This window comes from Hesperophylax consimilis, chromosome 13 (genome assembly GCF_061612785.1).
Source record: "Hesperophylax consimilis isolate HC1 chromosome 13, BYU_Hcon_1.0, whole genome shotgun sequence".
NCBI lineage: Eukaryota > Metazoa > Arthropoda > Insecta > Trichoptera > Limnephilidae > Hesperophylax > Hesperophylax consimilis.
This window is the reverse complement of record NC_142848.1, coordinates 17,510,289-17,533,786: the sequence shown is the minus strand read 5'-3', so window position 1 is coordinate 17,533,786 and position 23,498 is coordinate 17,510,289. Positions and strand designations below refer to the sequence as shown.

Here is a 23,498-nt window from a genome sequence, read left to right as displayed (position 1 = left end):
ACATTAAATACATGCCTGGTAAAATACGCAATACTCACAACTTCTTGATCTATGTACCCATACGTTGCAGAATCGTAGGACCATCTTCTTCTATTGAAGGTCGGCTATCATCAGGGCAATCTTCTCCCTGCAGGGTGCTTCGGAACAACTCGGCAAAACTGCACCAATTTAATTGGCTTATTATTTTTAAGAAAGACTTATTTTAATGTTTTGGGGAAAGAAAATAAAAATAAAAATATATTTTAAGACTATCAATATATTTGTGAAGAATACAGAGCGGGGAAGGGACAAAAAACTTGTCATAGTAAAAAATTATTTGGCATTAACTTAAAAATTAAAACAAAAGTTTAATAAAACTTTTTTGCCAAGAAATACTGTATGTTTATCTTAAATAAAGTTAAACCAAAAGCAATATAAAATAAATGTTTAAATAATTTTTATTAGAATTGACCCCAATAACACATATTTTGGAATGTGTGTACTAGTACATATATTATACACTTCCGACAGTGGCGAAATGTCACTGAGAAACATTATTTTAGAAAAAAGGGAGGTGTTTAAACTGATCCAATTTGAAATCAAATAAGTTAGAAATGTGCAGTATGCAAGCAATGCATCTGCCTTCATGTTAACTCTCGCTGCAATAGCTATATGTACCAAGTAGAATGCTTCCAGCTAAGTCATAATTTTTTTGGAGCTAAAATTGTTTGTACTTAACTTTCTTGAATTGAAGACAATAACTCGCCAAGTTTTATTTGTATCAAGTAATTTTTTGTAGTAGAATGAGAACAATTTGTTTAATATTTTGATCAACTGATTGATAAAACATTTTTCAGTCCCGATAACAAAAAACAATTAAAAAAATGTATTTTGGATGTTAATATTTTTCATGTTTTATTTTAATGTTCGCCATTGAATCCTTATTTTGTATTTGTAATTTCTGAAACCGGACCAAAAAGGAAGCTGACAATATATTTTGTTGATTGATAAACAATATAATATTTTGAACTTTGATTGAAATGATTGTTACTAATACAAACAAATACAATACAAATCATTTTTTGGGCTTAATTAAAACATCAGCCTTACAAACTGTTTTAACATAATAATATTAAGTAAACAGTCAAATAAAAATAATAATTAAAGTTATGAAATACACAAATATTATAACCATTATTTACTCTCTTAAATCTAGTTATACAAAGACGCAACGTCTCCACAATAGATAATAGAAACCAGGGAGATGGGTCATGAACCATTTTACACAAAAGTACCACTAACATCATCACCTATCTACGCACAGCAATGCCGCTTTTGTTTCTACTAACATCAAACGCGTTTCATTGGCTCCGCCATTTTGATAATCCGCGCAGTTTGGTTGCAGCTAGCAAAAGTTGACATGCTTCCATGCCAACTTATATCTCCCTATTTCTATTATCTACGGTCTCCACAAATGCATGTATGACAATATCAATGCATTGCGTTTGTTAGCAGTGATATTATTTTGCGATTAATTACAACACATTTAGAAAACTACAAATTTAAACATAACAATTAAAAGTAATTCCATAGAAGTCTGGAAAATTTTATGAAAAATACTTGTGCAAGACTTCGTAATAGAAATAACAATAGATATACTAAAAGTACAGTGCTTCCGTAGAACTAGAACCTTCTTAACATGAACTTGGCTACTGCAAGAACTCCTTACGTTTCCTGTCCAACCAATGCCCCCAGGCAGATCCACTCGCATCTTGTTCCAAATTGTAAACAACCGTTCGAATTTGCATAAAATTACATACAGATTTACGTCTTGTTTCACCTCATCTCCTCTGTTTTCTAATAGAAAACATTAAGTACAAATCGCGATCTACCGGTCAATGGCGGCCAATCCAATTGAACAATATTTCCAGATTTCTAATTCACAACCACGGATGAAAAAAATGATATCCTTATCGTAGGACAAATTTGTTTTGCTAGATTCGTTCTTATCTGAGTCTTGGACTTGCAAAACTCGCTCTGGAATTTTTTAGAAATCTGTAGATGCTACGAAAAACTATTTGGAACACTTTAAACATACCTCTTGGGCTAAATATCAACATAATTATACATTGTTCTTTAGATATTTAGTGAAAAATGCTAACCTGCTAATAAAGTGGTTTAATGATCAAAAGTTTGGAAGAACTAAAAAAAAGTTATGGCAAATACTCTTGTAGGATTCTCGTTAGAAGTCGATCCCTACGAAAACTAGGGTAAAAGCTCCCAACCTCAAAAAGGTTGAGAATTCTGGCGGAATGATGGCGGAGTATCTGTTTTTATTAGAATCCTAGATTCCTCTCACCACATGCATACAATACCCAATAATAGTACAGGAATAAACAATAATGGGCATCCTGAAGTGGTTTTAAGTAAAGTTTTTTTATGCAGTATTTATAACGTGAAACATATCTTTTGTGTAAAAACAGAATTAAGTGTATAAAATTATGAGTACGAATTGTGACAGAAAATTATCAAAACAATTGTTTCATATTGCTGTAAAGTAGGTACCGTGAATTATTTTTTCTCAATTTGGTTGCCAGTGTTCGGGCCTTTAATACAGGCGGCATTGGTCTGACCGAACTTTTACAAAAGTCAATGCAAATGCACATTCATATTATCAACAAATTTGGGATTCTAGCATAGTGATAAAAATTCAATAAAATTAACAAATTATTACAATTATTTATAATATTGCCTCAACACATTATTTGCAACAGAAAATAGAGCAGCATATCAACAATAGTAATATTAGAGCTAGTGGGAAATATTTAAATTACATTTTAACCCAAAAATTAAACATAATTTTTCTTCAACCACTAAATCATCTATGATCAGGTTCATCCAAAACCGGTTGGCAGTATTAACATAGATAAATTTAATGTTTAAAACAAAGTATGGACTTTTCAATTTAATCTCATTACAACAATCCACAATGTATAGAATGTCAAGAAAGTGTAGAATAAACGGAGGCCAATCATAACCTTACTTCTGAAATTACTCTAGTTTGTTCTAAAATTGTTGTTGTCATAGTATTGAACAATCTTAGTTCCATTTTATTAACCCCTCAGGCTAATTTATATAATAAGCTATTAACCATAGAGTCAATTTGTTCGCTTTTGGGAACAGCTCATATGGCCTCATAGAAATCTCTCTTACTGTTACTGTCACGGTAAAATGGAAAATGGCGATAGAAAGGAACCACGGAAGAATTAAAATGTACCCTTCAATAAAACTAAAGGATCCAACCGCAATTTTCAGAAAAAGTTCTGAAATTTTTTATTATTTGAAATGACAAAAAGGGAGGTGACAGTAAAGTTTATAATACATTTTTCTAATAAAATTTGTATTTTTTTTTTGTTATCAGTAATTTTAGTTCAGTGTTCATAGACTGACAATATAATACAAATGTAAGGTGAACCACTTATTTTTATTTTTATTTCTAATAATAAAATTTAAAAGAATATTTCATCACCTTTCAAAAACAGTTGTTTCGGATACATTCAGAAATATTTCATTGATTTGGATTTTATTGCAAAGCGGAAATACACACTAATTCTCTGACCTTCTGACAGTCTTTAAGAAAGATAACAGTCAATATGCCAGAGGCCTGAGGGATTAAATTTCTTCACTTTCTGTCCAAGCAGGTATTTTTACAAACATGGAATCTTAAACAGTACAAATTGATTATACAGCAAGTTTTTATGCTTAAGAGGAACGGATGCGCAGCTGAACGACGCGCGGATTTGCGCCAAAATACCCAAACAAACTGAATAATTTAAAAAAATGTATAGTAAATATCTATTAAGGATGTGAGCTAATTTATTTATTCGTGTTTTTAATTACAAAATATAGATCGTTAAAGATTCTATTTTTTACCGATTTCCATTTCCATTTAAAAACAACTTTGGCAATTTTTTGGGAGAAAACTAGTAATTATAAAAAAAACCTTGCCAAAACTACTGTGAAATAATGAAATATAAATAAAACATTGTAAAAAATAAAAGCTTTTTACGGTTGAAATTTTAATTTTTACATGACACAACGAAAAACGGTTGTTTACAATTTGAATTTAAGCCATTTAAAATCGACGGTCCCGAAAAACAATCTCAGATGTTCAAATTTGTAGTTTTGCAATAGAGCTGATTAACGTTTTGTTTCTGAATTTTTACTGTTTTTGAGATCAAGAAATACAGTCTTGTTTGATAGATACCATTCCCCTATTTATAAAAATTATAATAAATATATTATCAAAAACAGTAAAAAGGTAGAAATGAAACAGCTCTAAACCAAAACTACATATTTGCACATCCGACATACTTCTTCTGGATCGTAGACCGTTTTTTAATCCAATTTATTTTTTTAAATTTTATATTTCATCATATTTACAAAGTAGAGCAAAATATTTTTTTTTATAATTAATAATCATTAATTAACTAGCAAATAATTGCCAAAGTTGCCTCTAAAATCATAAAAACACAAATACTAGATATTTGCTAAACATTTTTATCTAAAAAAAATGTTCAGTTTGGTTGAGTATTTTGGACTCAAATCCAAAATTAAGTTTTGTATGAAAAAGGCGTCACAGCCGTTCTTCTTAAGAAGATTTGTTTTATCAGTCCCTTAAAATTTTTATATTTTAAAATGTCTTCGTTTATCCCGCATATATATAAAGTTTTCCCATATAACAAGTTTTTATTATGGATGTATTTGAAGGCCATTTCCTGGCAGTTTCTATTATATATATATATTTATGTATTATGTATTATTGGTAACCGGTTAGCATAGAAAACTCAAAAATGAAGCATAAACACTTATCATAACCTTTGGTCTCGTGGAGGGTTTAAATCTTTTATTTTACATAAGATAAGTACAAATATAACTACACTAGTTAAACGCTTTAAACAACTAAATTTAAATAAAATTAGATTATGTAACTTGGCCTGAATTATCATTGAGATTACTAGAAATTTATAGTAAAAAAGTCAAAGCTTCAATTATGGCCGCTACTTTCGTTTGGTAAACTAACTGCAACTAACAATATTAATATGCAAATATACAATCAATTGATAGATTTCTAAGTTTTCCTGAAACTAATTAATACAACAATTGGTTTCTTGCAGTACATATTATATTTGATATTATATACAGTAAAACCCACTTAAGAAGCTTTTTTTTCCGGTCATTTGGTAAACATTATAAGAGAGAATCGTCGTTGCTCTTGCAAGACCGAGTGAGTTTTACCAAATTTTACAGAAGAAGCAACAAAACTTTCTATTCCAACCCAGTTTTCAATTCATATACATCAAAAAACAACGTCTGAATGAGTTATGTGCGATAACCGTTAAACTTATGCACATAGCCGATATTGGGCCGGATTCCTTGATTTGTATTCAAATGTGTCAACAAACAACGTTTGAATGAGTTATGCAAGCGCAGTGACGATGTTGAATAGTCATAAATAGAAGCGCCTTAGGATTGTAGCAGTCACAATTCACCAACCTTAAAAACGTACATTTGATATGTCACAAAATAAACTTTTGGAAATGGAGAAATAATGTTCAGAAAAAAGCCACACACACTTACTTATCTGAGCAGGAGGCCAAAGGTGGATCAAACAAACTTTTTTTAAATACATTGTTTTTTACATCCACAAACGATTACTCTAATTTGGAGATATCGAAAATCTTTGAGGTTGGTGACTTTTGCCTGAACAGGGCCAATGTTTTTATAGGTAACGCAATTAGAGTTGAGGCAAATAACACGTAGTTATGATTGTGTGTATTGGTGCATATGTATACACTTCAGACCAGCGGCGGTTTTCTCTAAGCAGCATATGTGAAGTGAACTCCCAAACAGTAGCAAAGACAAACATGAATTATAATATTACTACATTTTGAATAGCGCATCACCTAAACTCTTTACTAAAAAATCCGCCTGTGTGAAAATCCATTCATAGAAGTGGAATCAAGAATGCACGTCAGATAATTACTATGGAATATTTCATTTAAACAATATTCTGTCTAGTAAATCTCCATAACCAAATATTAGTATTTGTTTCGAGGCGCGCCTTCTACTTGCATTTACTGTACATTGTGCTTGTGGTATCCAAACTTTTATAAAATTCACCAGATATCACTTTGGAATAATGTCATATTTGTGTGCGCCTCGGATGAAAGCGAAACAAAATTAAAAATTATTATCGGATGCCCAAAATTTTTTTGCATTGTTCTTGTTTTGTAAACAAATATTGTTGAAGAAAAATATTGATTTCTACATTTTTACAAATATTTTTGAGGCATTAGCAAATTTAGTAAAAATTGAATAGATTTTTATGTGAACAGATTTTTAACGCTTAAAACTTATTTTTTTGCTTTTGGGAACAGCTCAAATGGTCTCATAGAAATTGTTGTATCTCCCTTACTATCGTGGTAAGAAATATGATCTAAACGGCATTAGAAAGAGAAAACACCACGCTTTATATTCAAATATAGAAGATAACCGCAGAAAAATCAAAATATGCACCTTTATGAAACCAAAGGTCCCGAATGCAATTTTTTAATAATTATTTTTATATGAAATGACAAAAAAAGTGAGGTGAAAGTAACATCTGTAATAAATTTGTCTAATAAAATGTGTGTTTTTTATTATTTATTTATGAATCAGTTTTTTTAGTTTTCGGATACATTCAGAAATATTGCATTTATTTGGATTTTATTGCAAAGCAGAAATATGGCAGGCAGAGACCTGAGGAGTTAAATTAAGTTATTTTTGCTCACTAAACTTTAAGTAAACCCCCATTGAGAATTGCTGCAAACCGCCACTGCTTGTCATACCTGCTTATTGCTATTGGCGACAAAGGAACATCAACACAAGTATACACGATCATTTACAGTTCTTTTTATCATTTAAAAAAATTTAATATTTATTATTTTCACTGAAATTTTCTTTTCTGAAGTTGAATAACAAGTTTAAAATATACTGTATGCAAGCAATGCATTTGTGTGAGTACCGTGTTAGACTTTACTCTGTTTGCGCGACCTATAATAATGATTGTTTCATTCCATGAGGAAAAATTTTTCATAAGTGACTAAAATAATTTCACTGCGCTTTGTAAAATTTAAACAAGGTTGGTTGTTGTATTTAGCATTGTATTATTTAAATACAATAGCTTACATACTTACATAACGTAATATTATGTAATATACTTGTATATAAAAATAATTCCAAAGAAACAACAGGTTGGTAATGTCAAAAGTTTGATTCATTAAAAAATCGCAATCATGACTTTGAAAATATAATCTGTTTGTAAATAAATATAATATTTTTACAATGTATGTCTAAAGTTATAAAAACTCATTCGCTTATTATATCAAAACCATACCGAAGACATGAGGAACTGAAAATGAAATGTATAGAATTTAGTCCATTCTGAGAATGTTTACATTGTGAGCTGATAAATTGCAATAATGTACAAAAAAATTATCTCAAACAACTTCCTCTGCAAACGGTTATTCATAATTATTAAATACAGTAGAAAATACCCCCGCCCATTTTACATTCACTTTTAAACTATGGGTGTGAAAATTTGATCATGAACACTGTGCTGTATGAATTATATGTTGAAGAAAGAGTTTTGATATTGAAAATGCTATAGCAATTTCAGCAGAAGTAAGGACAAACTTAGCTTACTTTGGGCACAAAATGTCAACAGCACACTTGCATTGGTTAATCTTTTCACCAGCAAACATGTATTTTATGTTGACTCAGTTATGGGTGCATATCTTTCGAAAAGTTCATTTTTTGGAGAGATTTAAATTTCCGAGAAGAAAAATAATGATACCAAAAAGACAAGTCACAACAATAGAAGTTATACAAAAAATATGAAATCAACCCAAGAGATGTCCTATGGAGGCGTGTTATTTCAAAACATTTTGTAAATCTAGATCGAGATTAAATTACTTTTACATAATAAATTGCTGCATACATGCATATAAATGCATTGAATTCATTAAAAAACGTATTTTTATACCGTTTTATAGTAGTCAGGCAGGTATTAAACGGCCGCTCAAATGACATATAGTATGAAAGCCCCGGCACGAGAGAGTGAGAGGATAGGACTCTGAAAGAATGTGAATGTTTAACAAATGTCTCTTTTCATTACATGTTATACGAGATAATACTTTGGGTTAGTTACAGTACATTGACTATTATTCCGCCACCCCTTGTTAAGTAGGACGTAAAATCAGGGGTCAGCGGTAAAGAATGTGAACCTGATGAAATTTATCACAACAACGTTTGAATGCCCCCATGTCTCCTCCAAGTGTACACATTACTTATTTGGTATTAAGTACATAACATAACAATATGCAGTAGCGACATATGCAGTCCGGTATACCGAAGCCAAATCTTTGCTAACCTAAAATCACAAACTAGTGGGCAGTCACACCAGATACCATACAGATACTAGGGATTATTGAGACTGATGGCACCCATATCACTAACTTCATTTTCTATGCAAGAAGATAATACATTTAATACTAACATTGAGATTACCGGGACCGAAATCCTCTAACTTTATGACACATATTATTAATATAACCGCCACTGAATACGTTGTGACTACCGATATTCATTTTTACATTCGCTTTTTAAAACAAACTTCCTCCATAAATTATTAAACTATCATAACCTGTCAAAAGAAAAAGTAAACATTATACTGAGCGCAATCTGTCACCCAAACACGCAGCCATTACAATAATGAATCAATAATTATACAAACTACGGTTGCGTTTCATACAAATTCAAATGTTACATTGTCATCAACTGGAATATCGGTGCCATTTTGTTTTTTTTATATTTGAAAGGTCGATCTAGGCGCCGATCTAGGCTCGTCTCAGCTTTCTACCAAATTGTGATCAGCTGACAAGCAGAACAACATGACGGTTGTAATTTTCTGCTGATCATTAAAAAGCTGAAAAAAACTAAGGATTGATGTTTAACGGGGATCTTTCAAATGTTTAAAAAACAAAATGGCGCTGATTAGCCATTTGATGACACTGTTACAATTGAATTTCTGTGAAACATTCCAAAATAAGAAATGATAACTCCAGGTGACAGAACTGGGATAAGGCTAATTTTGTATATTTTTTTATTTGGGCACTAACCAATTTCGCCGAACACTTTGTCGGTTATAGTATGATTAAAATTATGGAATAAAGTGGCTAACGTTTGTAAAGTTGTTCTGACCCGATCGTAATACGTAATACTCAATAATTATCAAAATAAAGGACGCTTTCTTTTATAATCTCTAAAAATGGTAACTCATTTGCGGTAAGTTTACTAAAACTATTACAGACGTTGTTCAATATGCCGCCCCGATTCAAATAAAATCGTGGAGAATACATTACATAAATTTTGGTTGAATTTGTTCAATGACTAGACAAATAACAGTTACGTCAGATCAATGATAATACTTAACAGAATATCCAATTTAAGTAAAAGTCTTCTTAAATTCTTTCTGAATTTATTATGCCCAGACCTGAAAAAGAAAACACAATATTTAATATAAACAAACATGGACAAAATTTCATGGCCTCCGTGGTCAGGTGGTTGAGATTCTCGACTACGAATACAGAGGTTGCGGGTTTGAATCCCGCCGTGCGCAAATAATTTTTATTTAATTTGTGATATTTCACAATTAATGTATCTAAAATAATATAAAATTACATTATGTAGTATATTTTCAACAGGTTCCAGAGTGATACTCTCATTATCGCTCTGGTTGAAGGCCACCATTTGAAACGACTTTAGTGGCGGTAGGTGACCAGATCTGAATAGCCTGATACCTTCTACTTCCCCATCTCCCTTCTTTCCTACTTTCTTTAGCCACGCATCATAGGTCATAGGTACCCCAATTGAGGATGCCGTAATCCCACTGGCTTCGGACAGTGGACAACTGTTGAGAATACACATTTTGACTAGTCACAATCTTCTTTTCGTATGCAGAATGATTGATACACAGCCACGGGGAAGGTAGACGCTTACCCTCAAAGTGTAGTCCCAACTGCCGGTGGACAGCGCCGTGCCGTCCGGCGACACTTGCAGACACGACACGCGATTCTCGTGCCCGTACAGCAGACACACACGCGCGCACTTCAGAGTGTCCCACACGTTCACGGTGTAGTCGTTGTAGCCCGCAAACAGGAGGCGCCCTGAAACATCACAACGTAGCATTAGGGCAATACTTCTTGACCATAGACATATGAATATTAGTAGACCTGCCCTAAGTGATTAAAAGCGTATTATTCCCCACTCCCCATACCTGTTCCATTGGAGCTGGCTGGGCTCGCGTATGGCTTCCCGTGAATCTTGAGAATGTGACGTCATCATTCTTGTTCGAACTAGCGTCGAGCTATGGTCGAGGCATTTTACGAAATAACACGGCAAAATGGTTGCTTGTGGTATGAAAACTTACCACAAGCAACCACAAAATAGATGTGAAAAAGAGAATAAACCCAATTGTCGTATTACATTCCATATAATATAAGCATTATTTTACTTTATTTTAAGCATATTCACATCGTATAATATAGATCAGTTGTAGAAACATATACTATCACAATGAGATACGTCTGAACACAAAGCTGGTTGGTTGCTGGGAAGTAAATTATGAACATTTATAAAAGTGTCTTAACTAAATACATAAAAGAAATATTCGACTCTGAAAATAGAAGAAATTTATTTTGCCGAATTTGGACTTCGCAAATTTGTTCATAACGTGGCGAGTAATTTGCGCTTCCATGTAAAAATTTCTATTCATTCAAAAGCAGATTTTACTTTTAAGAACTAAATGGTATTATTATAATGCGAGATGCCTATATACTGTCAGATTGATTTATTGACGAATCACAGTCAGCTTTACCCCCTTCGTTCTTCAACAGTTGATTTTACCCCTCATCTTTAATTTCTAGTCTATATATTCATAGTCTATATATTCATTCGTGTTCTTGACCTATTTCTATATACCTACTATCCATTATTATTTAATTTGCTTTCTATCTATTTAAGAAAAATCATGCATCAATTATACAAAGTATTCAAAAGTTTTTACAGTTACCTGAAGGGGTCAACCATGAATAAATGAAGTTAATATTAAAAAGGTACTTACCACTTACAGAGAAGTCAACTGAGTTCACTCCAAATATAATACTTTCCTTGCTGTACTCTGCAACCTCTTTGTCAGCCCTTAGATCAAACAGCCGGCACTGGAAACATATTGAATTTATTTAATTATATAAAGTGCAATATCCCTACAAGAACTAAGGCTGAGCTTTGAGCTACTCACGGTGCTGTCATCGGACCCAGTGGCAACGGCATCGCCACTGGGGTGGAACTTCACGCTGTTGACGTCAGACTGGTGACCCTCGAAAGACTGAACAACCTGCCCAGTCCTCATGTCCCAGATTAGCACCATCTTGTCGCAGCTCTGAAAAATACACAACATTCAACATGTATTTAAATGCAACATGCATTTCATCTTAAGATACTATGTAAACTTTGTAAATATGTCAAAATATGTATATTTTTTTATTATTCATTTACACGGCTTTTTAAATGTTTATATTATTAACCCTTCAGTACTTTCATCACTTTTGTTCAGTTTGCAATGTTTTCTGCGTATTTCAAATGCGCTGTATACATCTTATTTTTTAATTTTCCGTAATAAAAAATACTGTTTTAGAAACTAGATAAAATTATCATTCCGGTGTATGCATTTAAAATAAACATTACTATTTCTAAATATTAACATTTTAATATCAAACGTGAAAAATTTCCTCAAAAACGCTAACCACATTTTTACTTAATGTTTTACTCCAATCATTCAACAGTCTTCAAATTATTTAAATTATTATTATTATTAATTATTATCTTCAAATTATTCAAATTTGAATAAAATAATGAATTAGAATATGAAATATTGTAAAATAATGTATCAACAATATCAACAATAAAAATCATAGAAGAATTGACAAAACTCGATATTTCGAAAACACATTTGTTTTGTTTGGGGAATTTGTAAGAAAACTGTCAATCTGTCAACTGTCATCTGAAAACTTCACTTTTATCTCATTCATATATAATAAAAAAAAGGAAAATAATTTTTAAAGTTAAACCAATTGTTACGATAGCGGCACGAAATATGAATTATTCATTTTGGCTATTTTTAGGATTTTATTATTGGCATTCCGGTATAAATATTTGAGGCAAACTGGAAAGATTTATTATTTCGATTACCCCAGAAACAAATGTATTGCCAGTTTCCGACGGAGCGAGATCTAACGCCATCACATCCGCCGCATGAGCGTGGAAACTCTGCAGCAGCTGGCCGGACTCCACGTCCCATAGGGCACACGTCGAGTCTCCACTGCCAGTCAAGATCTGAAATCAAACTCGTTATTATCAGAAGTAGACTACTAGAATAGACCCTTTAATTAATTCATCTTCACTACAGAGCTGCTTCCCAGGGCGGGATTTTGCCTGATCCACAAATGCTCTGCAACGGCTGGGGTCTCTCATCATTTGTCTCCAGTCCTCTCTCCACTCACTCCAGTCCCATCCTTCAAAAAAAATAAAATAACGAAAACATTGCAAGATATCATAAAGATCATGAAGGAAACCGATCCAGACCAACTTCCTACGTTTGTCGCCCGTGATCTCAACAAGTTACCACCAGTTACTTTTGACCACGTCGACGTTACAAGACTTCTTAAAGATTTAATATTACTGAAAACCGAAATTGCCGCAAAGGCAACAATATTAGATATGATTGCTTTGAAGCAGGAACTTAGTCAAATCAAAGAAACCGTCAGCCATATTACACATGAACGCTCAAATTCTAATGCACAACCAAAAATTGTGAGTCCTTCTATAAACTCTCTTGACATTTCAAACGAAAACAATGCAAATCACGAGAATACGCAAATATGGCCGCAGCCTACAGCCGCTCACGACGGCAAATCTAAACGAAATGCTCGTACTTATGCTAGTGTTAGTGAGAAAGCCCGAAGAGAGCCGGAAAAAACCGAAGCAGCCCGAAGCAGATCACTGTCAAACGCGTCAAACGTAAACAATGGTTTTACTGTTGTTATGAATAAACATCGCAAGAAGCGATTCTTAAATAATCGTGGAACAGGAAGTAATGAAGGAAATTTAAAAATAGCAAACCTTTCAATAGGGTTATATGTATCTCGTTTCGCACTTGAAACAAACACAGAAGATGTAAAATTATTTTGCGAAAATAAAGGTTTAAAAGTAATTAATGTTGAAATCCTAAAACCTTTCAAAGAAACTCCATTCAGGACATTTAAAATCATGATCCAGCAAAGCGACATTAAAACTGTGATGAATCACGATTTCTGGCCCCAAGGCATCGTATTCAGAAGATACAGAGAAGCTATCGAGCGAACCACGAAAGGAACAAAACAAAATGAATAAGTTAAACATCACTTCGATCAATTGCCGATCTGTAAAAAGAGTAGAAAAATTTATTTCTGATCTGTGTATTACAAACGATATCATTCTATTACAAGAGACATGGCTTATACCAACTGATTTAGATTTTCTTAGCGAAATTCACCCTGAATTCATGAGCTATGGTACCTCAGCGGTAGATGTCTCTAATGGCCCACTACGAGGACGACCATATGGCGGACTAGCTATACTATGGAGGAAATCATTCAAGGCAGTGACAATCGACTGTGAAACTCCCAGGATAATAGCGATTGATATCACACTCAACACTGGAACATTACTTGTCATGAGTGTATACATGCCAGTGGACAACACTGATAATTTACCGGAATATTTATCCTGTCTATCAAAAATGCACACGATAATTGAGGAAAGAGACAACCCTAATTGTATTATTCTGGGAGACTTTAATGCCGACATGAATTCGCCATTTGGACGTGAGCTTAAATCATTCTGCTCCGAATATAACCTACAAATTGCGGACGTTGACATACTCCCGCTCGACTCCTACACATACGTAAGCGATGCACATAATACCACGAAGTGGCTCGACCACTGTCTAGTGACTCAGGCAGTACTCAATACAATAGAAAATATGTATATTGACTACAAGTCCGACTGGTCTGATCATAGACCAATGCACACCACTCTAAGAACTAATGGGTTACCCACATATACCGCAAGTCACACAAAAGTAGAGGATCCGTGTAGATGGCGGCCCAAAAGTCATGTAGAAGTGCAGTCCTACTCCAGGTATGCCCAATTTGCAATAGGTCAACTTCAGATAATTTATGGAACCAACACAGAAACTTATGACAGCACCACGATGAATGTAGCCCAAATCGACCACCTATACAAAAACATTGTACAAGCATTGAGTAACTCAGCTATATCTGCGTTTAACATAGGGAAAAGGCCAAAAAATGGGAGAAAATGGAAGGCTACAGCGGGTTGGAATGAGCAGGTTGCCTTATATTATGAAGCGTCTAGAAATGCACACATAAATTGGCTGCAGAATGGACGACCTACTGAAGGTCCCATCATGGAAGCTAGAAAAGAAACCAGATTGCTTTTTAAGAAAAAATATAAGAATTGTCAAAGAAGCTTTGAGCAGAACAAAATGGACAAAATAGCGAACAGCTTTGAATGCAAGAATTTTTCATCTTTCTGGAATAAAACCAATGCCGTATTGAAAGCGAAATACACCGCACCGAGCCAGATTGATGGAAAATCTGTAAATAAAGATATTGCTGAAGTTTTCAGAAATACATTCTGCTCCGCACCAGATCAACCGCAAATAATGGTTAAAGAGATTGAGACAACAATGCATCAACCAGAACAACAGCCGTCCATCGTCATATTACCTGAGATGATCCAGCGAGCAATAAGTAACATGGCAGGAGGTAAATCTGCAGGTCACGATGGACTAGTGATAGAACATGTAAAGCATGCGGGGGAGTATTTAACAATACTGCTTGCCTCTCTCTTCACTGCCATGATCGGCCTCGGACACATTCCGAAAGAGCTGTCCAAAACAATCATAATACCGATCCCAAAAAGCCGCCAGTTGAACTTGACATCATCTGTTAATTACAGACCCATATCTCTTGCCACAATAATTGCAAGAATCTTCGAAAAGGTCATCTTAAATTTAACGGAAGACAAGCTCAATACAGAGGATTCTCAAATGGGCTTCAAAGCTGGATGCTCTACTGATACGGCCATATATAGCATGAAACAAACAATCGAATACTATAAAGCCAGAAAAACAACGGTGTACGCATGCTTCCTAGACTTAAGCAAAGCCTTTGACAGGGTTTGTCATAATGCGTTGTGGAAAAAACTGACCGAACGACAAGTTCCACCACAAATTGTCAATATATTGAGAACATGGTACAACCAACAGGAAAACTTTGTCAGATGGAATGAAAGCCTATCAGAAGCAGCCAAATTAAAGTGCGGCGTTAGACAAGGAGGCTCAATGTCCCCAGTGCTTTTCAACGTATATATGGATGAACTTAGTAAAACACTGAATACAACAAGAATCGGATGCCATATTGCCGGGGTATGTATGAACAATATTAGCTATGCAGACGACATGGTCATACTAGCTCCATCGATAAGAGCAATGAGAAAACTTCTGGCAATATGCGAAGCTTACGTTGATAGTCACGGGCTGATGTACAATGCTAAAAAGTCATCCCTGCTGATATTTAAAGCAAATACTGGTCCCGCTGTCATTCCACCCATACGTCTCGACGGGGCCAACCTGACAATTTGCAGCGAAATCAAATATTTGGGGCATGTCATCACCGATGACCTAAATGATAAAAAAGACATAGAACGTCAAAGAAGAGTACTGAGTGTGCGAGCTAACATGCTTGCCAGGAGATTCAACAAATGCAGTCCTCCGGTGAAGAAGCAACTTTTCCAAACATATTGTATGAGCTTCTACACTAGCGAGCTATGGACGACATACACACAAGGCGTCATGAACACACTCCGAGTACAGTACAACCACGCATACAGAGCCCTATTTGGCCTCCCCTGGCGATGCAGCGCCTCACGGATGTTCACCGAAGGAAGGGTGCATGGGTTCGCTGCTTTGATGCGCCACAGAATAGCCGGGACGAGGCAGCGCTACCAGAGATCGGACAACACTCTTGTCCAGGCCGTTGCCCAGTGGCAGGGAGCGCCTCTACACCGGAGATGGAGAATTTCACTGAAGCCACCATAAAGACCTAATGTGCACATCAATGTATTGATTTTTTATTTATTATTTTTATTTTTATTTATTTCTTTATTCATTTTATTTTTATGTATTAACTTAAATGTAAACTTTTATGGCAGGCAGAGCATTGCACACACCGCTCTGTCCAGCTGAAATAAACATTATTATTATTATTATTATTCACCTATCCTCTTCCAAAAATTTAATCCACATCTTCCTCGGTCTGCCCCATCAGTCTTTGGTATCTATTGAATCTTATGAGAGTCTCACGCTCGATTAGTTAGGGAACACAAACCTGTTGGTCGGAGTTAGGAAAAGTGCAGCAAGACATGTAGCTGGTGTGTGTGCCGACTGTGCGCTTCTTGGCTGAAACATCTTCCTCTAAAGACAGCGGGTAGACCGTCACCTTATTGTCAAGACCCCTGGAAAATAACATTAATAAAAGACAAATATAAATAGAGCCTCGTCTGTACAATGTACATAGGATCACTAAACTCACCCACAAGCCACCAGATTCCCCGAGGGAGCGTATGCACAAGCCATCACCCAGGTGGTGGGCATGGTGACCGCATGCTCCTTATTAGTTGTGAAGGCGTCCCATATTATCATTTTACCATCCTGAATAAATATTATAAACATTATGAATCATTCAATTTTATTGGAATAACTTTTAATTGTACCCATCAATGTAATATATCATTGAATATGAAGATAATACTAATAAATCAAAACGAACCATGAAACAGAATAATAAGACACAAAAAAACGGTCACAACTGGGAATCGAACCCAGAATCTCTGTCGTACCAGGACAAATTAGTTGAAGAGAATATTGTTAGTTCTGAATTTGAAATATGAGATCGACAAAAGTTACATAAAATAATTAGGTCCCTATGGCCGAGTTGGTTGTGGTGATGTTCCGGTAAGACGAGAGATTTTGGGTTCGATACCCAGTTGTGATCATTACCTTTTTATTTTTCTTTGTCTTGTTCTGTTTCATGTTTTGTATAAAACATGAAACTAATAAGTACAGGGTTTTCCAATAAGAGGTGTTATTTTGAATAGCCCGCTATTTCGGTACATGTTATGGCGTAGTTTCTACTTGTCAAATGTCATTTTTTGACCTTTGACAAGTAGAAACTACGCCATTAATAAAAATGGAACGATACATACTTCAACAACGCATTGAAATTATTAAAATTCACTTGAGTGAATCAAATGCAAATCATCTTGAGTGATGAGGCCCATTTCCACCTCGGTGGCTTCGTCAACAAGCAAAATTGTCGCATCTGGGGCTCGGAAAACCCATTGAGTTATTGTTGAAAAGCCTCTCTATCCTCAACGTGTGACTCTTTGGTGCGGTTTATGGGCCGGCGGAGTCATTGGACCTTACTTTTTCGAAAATGAGGCTGGAGCAACAGTTACGGTGACTGGATTGCGCTATCGAGAGATGATTAATGATTTTTTATGGCTGGAATTGGATGGTATTGATCTGGACAACGTTTACTTTCAACAAGACGGCGCTACGTGCCACACAAGCAACGAAACCATTGATCTTTTACGATTGAATATCAAAATAACACCTCTTATTGGAAAACCCGATATTATCTTCTTCTTCAATGATATATTTATGAATCAATTGTTATACCCTGAATTATCATTATCCATCTCAGTCATTGCCTAGTGAGAAGGATAACATAACAAATCTCTAAATAGTATAAAATAAAGTCCCTATCCGCGTCTGTTGGTCTGTGCAATTAAGTCTTCTAAACTGCACAACGGATTTTGATAGGGTTTCACTATCATTTAGATATTTTCTTCCGAAAGGTTTATATTTATATAAAGTAGAGAAAAGTCGAGCAACGTCGGGTACACATCAGCTAGTATGTTAAAATGTACAAGTAAAAATAAAATAATAAACGCCTGGGTTGCCAGCAATGAAATCTTAGGAGCAAGTGATTAAGTCTGTGTACTTGGGAAGTATGTTCCCGAGAGACGGCAAGACTGATAAAGATATTGATAAAACAATAAAATGAAGTTGTAATGTCAACCCTGATGTTTGAGAGGGATCGAACTGGCAGAGGATACTCAAAAGTAGACTGAATGTAGTAGAGTATGAATGTACATATTGTATGTGTAAAATCATTAATGAGAAGATCCAAAAGAATGCAATGCTGAAGTAAGCCAATAACTAACGATATAAAGGAGTGTCAGGAGATTATAATATAATAGTGGAAGAAGTAAGAGAAATCCCAGAAAAACATGGATATTATGGAGCAATATGTATATGAATGTGGATGATGTAAGGAATGTGTACCAAGACAGGGTAATATGGCATTCCATCCATACCCTTTATAATATTTCTGTTACAGAACTTAATTCACAAAAGTAATGCGTATTTGCAAGTACCTACGAATCACTGTCATAATACGGGCATAAACCTAGTGTGGTAGTTAAGAAAGTCACGAAAATTGTAAATTTTTAATATTTACAAAATAAAAACTTACATTTATAAATATGTACCTGGATGTATTTATTTAATTCAAATTTCCGCACAAGATAGGAAACATATTACTTTACGAATAGTCACAGGAACAAAGTTTTATATTTTAATAAACGTGTACACATAAACAATGTCTAAATATAACAAAAATCACCTGAGAAGATGACACCATATGCCTCTTGTCCGGTGACCAATCGGAACACAGGACTTTAGCTTGATGACCTTTTAACACTCGCCTGGGCTTAATGTTCATGTAATTTATAACTTCCAGTCGTTCCGCTACCGTTGCCACTGTAAATATTACATGCATTACTGCCACACATTTTCCAATTAACAGCTTACTTTTAACTACAACTGAAATAGCTTAGTGCAGAAATACCGTAGAACTGAGACAGCTTACTGTAGAACTGAAACAGCTTACTGTGGGACTTACAACTAAAACAGTTCTTACTGTAGAACTGAAACCTGATACAGCTCTTTCTTTAGAACTGAAACCTGTGTACAGCTCTTACCATAGAACTGAAACTGCTTACTCTAGATATGAAACCTGTTGCTACTGTAGAACTGAAACAGCTGACTGAACAACTGAAGCAGCTGACTGTAGAACTGAAACAGTTTACTGTAGATATGAAACCTGTAATTACTGTAGAACTGAATTTGATAATTCATCAGGCGGAAGAGGTGATTGTTTTTTAAAGACTTTTTCAGTTTATTCTTTTTTTAATGGTAATTTATAGTCTTTGGACCATAAAACTAGGCACAGACAGCATTACGGTGGGGAATAGGATTATCTCATTGAATACTCACATGTTACATCGTTTAATTTGAGTCTTTCATCTTCGAGTTTAACTTTTAGAGCTTCTGCCTCTTTCAGTAGAGATTCCACCGTATCTCCGGGACTATTTATAATAACTGCTGTGTCGGCAGCCATTTTATTTTTAATTGAATTAAGTTGTATTCCTGTAAGAAATAAAAATACATTATGGAAAAATAATTCATAACAGAAAAATATTGAGCGGTGTCCAGGCAAGGCAAGGGTCCTAGGTTCAAGTCCTAGATGGGACCGTATCTTTTTCTGATTTTTCTGTTTCAAATTTTCGTTTAAGAATCGCTAATACGGTCTTCAATAATTAAATATTACAATTGGAGATTTTACTCATTAAGTTATTCCAAAAATAAAATAAATGTTTTACTTTCATTTTTCTGTATCTTAGCTACTTTTTTAAAAAAAGAAAGACAAACATTCCCAGTTGACGAATAACCTGACCTGACCATATTTTAATTCCTCTTCCTACCATCATAATAAGTGTAAAATTTAGGAAGACTAGCGAGAGGCTAGCAGGGGATTGAACCCGCAATACCTGGTGGAACCCACAACACTTGGTGGAACCCACAACACCTGGTGGAACCCACAACACCTGGTGGAACCCACAACACCTGGCGGAACCCACAACACCTGGTGGAACCCACAACACCTGGTGGAACCCACAACACCTGGTGGAACCCACAACACCTGGTGGAACCCACCACACCTGGTGGAACCCCAAACTTTGGATCTCTTAACCATCTTACCAATCGACAATTTGAATGGAATATTATTGCAATTTATGCTCACATTGCACTCTCAGAGCCTGTCTCAAAAAATGCCCAAAAAACGGGTTTTTTTATTATTTTTAAACTCACGCCCAAACTTTTAAGTGTGTACCTATTAAAATTTCAAAAACTACATTTACCACATTGTACCATAAACAGTGTACAGTATTTATAACATAAACAGTTGCGAATGATGAATTCTTGGAGCAGGTGGATGAGTTTGTGTACTTGGGAAGCATGTTTACGAGAAATGGAAAGGCTGATAAAGATATTGAAAGAAGGGTAAACGGAGGAAAGAATGACGGAATAAACATCAATGAAGGACTGGACGCGGTTACAAAAAATTGTTAAAAAAAGTTAAGCTAGCAGTCCACAGTGGAACGCTGGTACTAACCCTGATGTATGGCAGTGAGGCTGAAAGGATGAAAGTTGACTTAATGCCGCAGAAATGAGATTCCTGAGGCGTATGTGTGATAACACCATGTGTGATTGTGTGTGAAATGCGGAGATTCGAATGCAAGGCTGATGTAAGCGTAATTAGTGTGATTAAGAAAGGGACGCTTAAGATTGTCTGGACATAAAGAGTGATTGAACAAAGAAAAGAGTGTACGGAGAATGTATGATGCAAATGTGTATGGTAGAAGAATTCGGGGATGCCCGAGGAAGACATGGCTGTGTCGGGCCATATAATGTAAATGAAGTCAGAATAATGATGTATGAATGTTAATGAAGAAAGGAGTGTGTGCCAAGACCAAGTTGTTTGGCGGTACACCCTTTCTGCCTACCGTGGCGTGACGTGAAACGATTAGTTTCTAAGATCTTGAAAAAATAAACCATCTCAAAGGTAGCATTTAAATGTTATGTGTATTATAAAATAAGTAAAAGGCATGTCCCATTAATAAATAAATTATTTATTTTATACAAAATGTTAAATTGAAGTAGACAGGGAAGTTACCAGTTTTAATTCAATCCTAATATTTTTTAAATCTGATTTCGGGTTTACTATTGGACATTTCAATATCTGCTACGAAATAAACTATTTTATTGCGGATATACTGCCGCCAGTCTCAGAATGGACATTGTAACGTAATGTGTAATGAGAAAGTGTTTTGATTTCTCGGCAAACACTAGTAAAAGTCGAGGAATATCACTTCATTTGTAAATACACGCAAATTACTATAAATAATACAATTATCGATTATTATAAATAATACAATTGTTTCCCGCCCAAAGATTTTATGCATCGTTGGAGAAAATACAAGGCCGTCCAGAGTACAGGACTGGGCCTGCAACTGCCAAATCACAAAGTCACTGCTGTCGCTAAGTAAGCTTCACTGTTTAAAATAGTCTAATCATGTTTATTTATATGCTTGCGGTAAAACAACATACAAATTAGCAGGAACAAAAATCACCGCCATTTGCAAACTGTTGTTGCTCTATTATGGCGCGGCACTGACTTGACGACACTTGACACCTCAAAATCTAGTACCAGTACTCTAGTAGGCCTTGAGGTAGTATTCGATGCAACTTTTGAATACAATGTACGAATGCCACATTTATCTTAATTTTGTGAGACAATAACAAGTCCAGATGAATTGTAACGTTATAGGTTTTAGATTTGATAAAGGCGGCCGAGCCCGCGGAAGCAAGTCCCAATCTCATGGTGGGTAGTCAAACATATTATCGGGATTGGTAACATAAAGAAAGCACAAAAGATTCATAATTGAATGGAAGGTGGAAAGACAAGCTATGACGATGTCTTAGACTCAAGAACGTAGTTAACTTTTTTGTGAAACCTATTCACATACACATTTTAGCATATTATGAAAATTTCCCAAATTACCTGAAGAGTTGAAGTAATATTAAATTCCATAATAATAAAAATAATGAATGCCACCTAAAACGTGAGTCATTGTGTTATAAGTCGTTTCTTTATTGCAAAATTAAATAACTGTCACAGATTATTTTATTGTAATCGAAAATAAATACATGGTCATGTATAAATGTACACCACTCCGAGTAGGGCCACTTCAAAGAATACAAAAGTCCCATTTGCAAATTTAAGTATTTTGTATATAAAAATAACTATAATTTTATATAAAAATTACCTTTAAATTGGTTTTGATGACAAATTAAAACCAAAACATTCAATCAATACTATTCGCGACCATTTGACAGATATTTTTTGGACCACGACCACAGACAAAACTCGTGATTATTACGTTATTAGCCATAGATGTCATTACTGAAGTGTTGCCAATTCGTAAAGCTCACCCGACATAAGAGCTAAAAAAGACCCAAATAGTCTGTACTGGGAGGTCTCAAGGTTCTAAAAAATGGCTGATTTACATGACACATTTTTTCATCCAGTTTGTCTAATCGGGATGAAAAAAGGCACGTGTTCTGGTAGTTGGTATAACCGATTTTCGTACATTTTAAGATGGTGGATATTATTTGATGTCTGCCACCTATCACTGTTTTAGATAACTATATTACGTGAAAATGTTACATGTATATTCAGTTTTATTTTTAAAATATTAGTAAACAGACTACAATATCAATTTATAACTTTTTGTGAATATGTATTACTGACTTACTGTTAGGTATTATAAATTACGCGTGTTTGTTTAATGGTTGACATTTTGTTTCTGCAATCTCTCATTTTTTTCACAGTCACGTAGTTATATTACGTGAAAATGTTGCATTTGATTTATTTTATATTTAAACTATCAGTAAAAAGTTTAAGTATTAACTACAAAATTTATTTATTACTCTTTGTAAGTGTGATTTACTGTTAGATTTTGTAAATTTCACGTGTATGTTTGATGATTTTATATTTTTTGAGGAAACAATATACTAGAATTTTACATACATACAGTTAACTCATAGAATAAAGAATACATACGAGTTAACTTGATATTGTAACATAATTTTTAATTAATGAATAGAAATATGGTGAGTGGCTTATTTATGGAGACAGGATTGTGAGAGCTGTTGCTTTGGCATTTGCGTTTCTGTGTTTTGGTAGTTCCACCTTATATACAGGGTGTCCGGAGTGAAAGTGCAGTAACTTCGGGAGGTGATTCTACATGATGGTACAAGTAAA

At 34.6% G+C, this 23,498-nt stretch overlaps 1 protein-coding gene across 1 annotated transcript; it reads right to left on the bottom strand.

Moving 5' to 3' along the window:
• Positions 1-251: 251 nt before the first annotated feature.
• Positions 252-22,596, bottom strand: Gbeta5 (guanine nucleotide-binding protein subunit beta-5). Its single transcript, XM_089638834.1, has 10 exons — positions 22,501-22,596; positions 19,607-19,759; positions 18,954-19,090; positions 16,797-16,915; positions 16,593-16,719; positions 12,331-12,474; positions 11,381-11,521; positions 11,204-11,300; positions 10,081-10,247; positions 252-9,574 (listed from the first exon to the last, which is right to left on the bottom strand). Exons 2-10 carry the CDS (start codon positions 19,728-19,730, stop codon positions 9,563-9,565), a joined length of 1,068 nt encoding a protein of 355 aa, XP_089494960.1. The 5' UTR covers positions 19,731-19,759; positions 22,501-22,596; the 3' UTR covers positions 252-9,562.
• Between the last annotated feature and the right edge of the window lie 902 nt (positions 22,597-23,498).

Bases quoted from the DNA above. Each gene is read 5' to 3' on its own strand.
- Gbeta5 (XM_089638834.1), bottom strand. From the start codon at position 19,730: ATGGCTGCCGACACAGCAGTTATTATAAATAGTCCCGGAGATACGGTG. The intron at 16,916-18,953 runs GTGATTTTTGTT...ATATTTATTCAG, and splicing joins ATATGGTGTCATCTTCTCAG to GATGGTAAAATGATAATATG. The intron at 12,475-16,592 runs GTTTGTGTTCCC...GTTTGATTTCAG, and splicing joins TTCCTAACTCCGACCAACAG to ATCTTGACTGGCAGTGGAGA.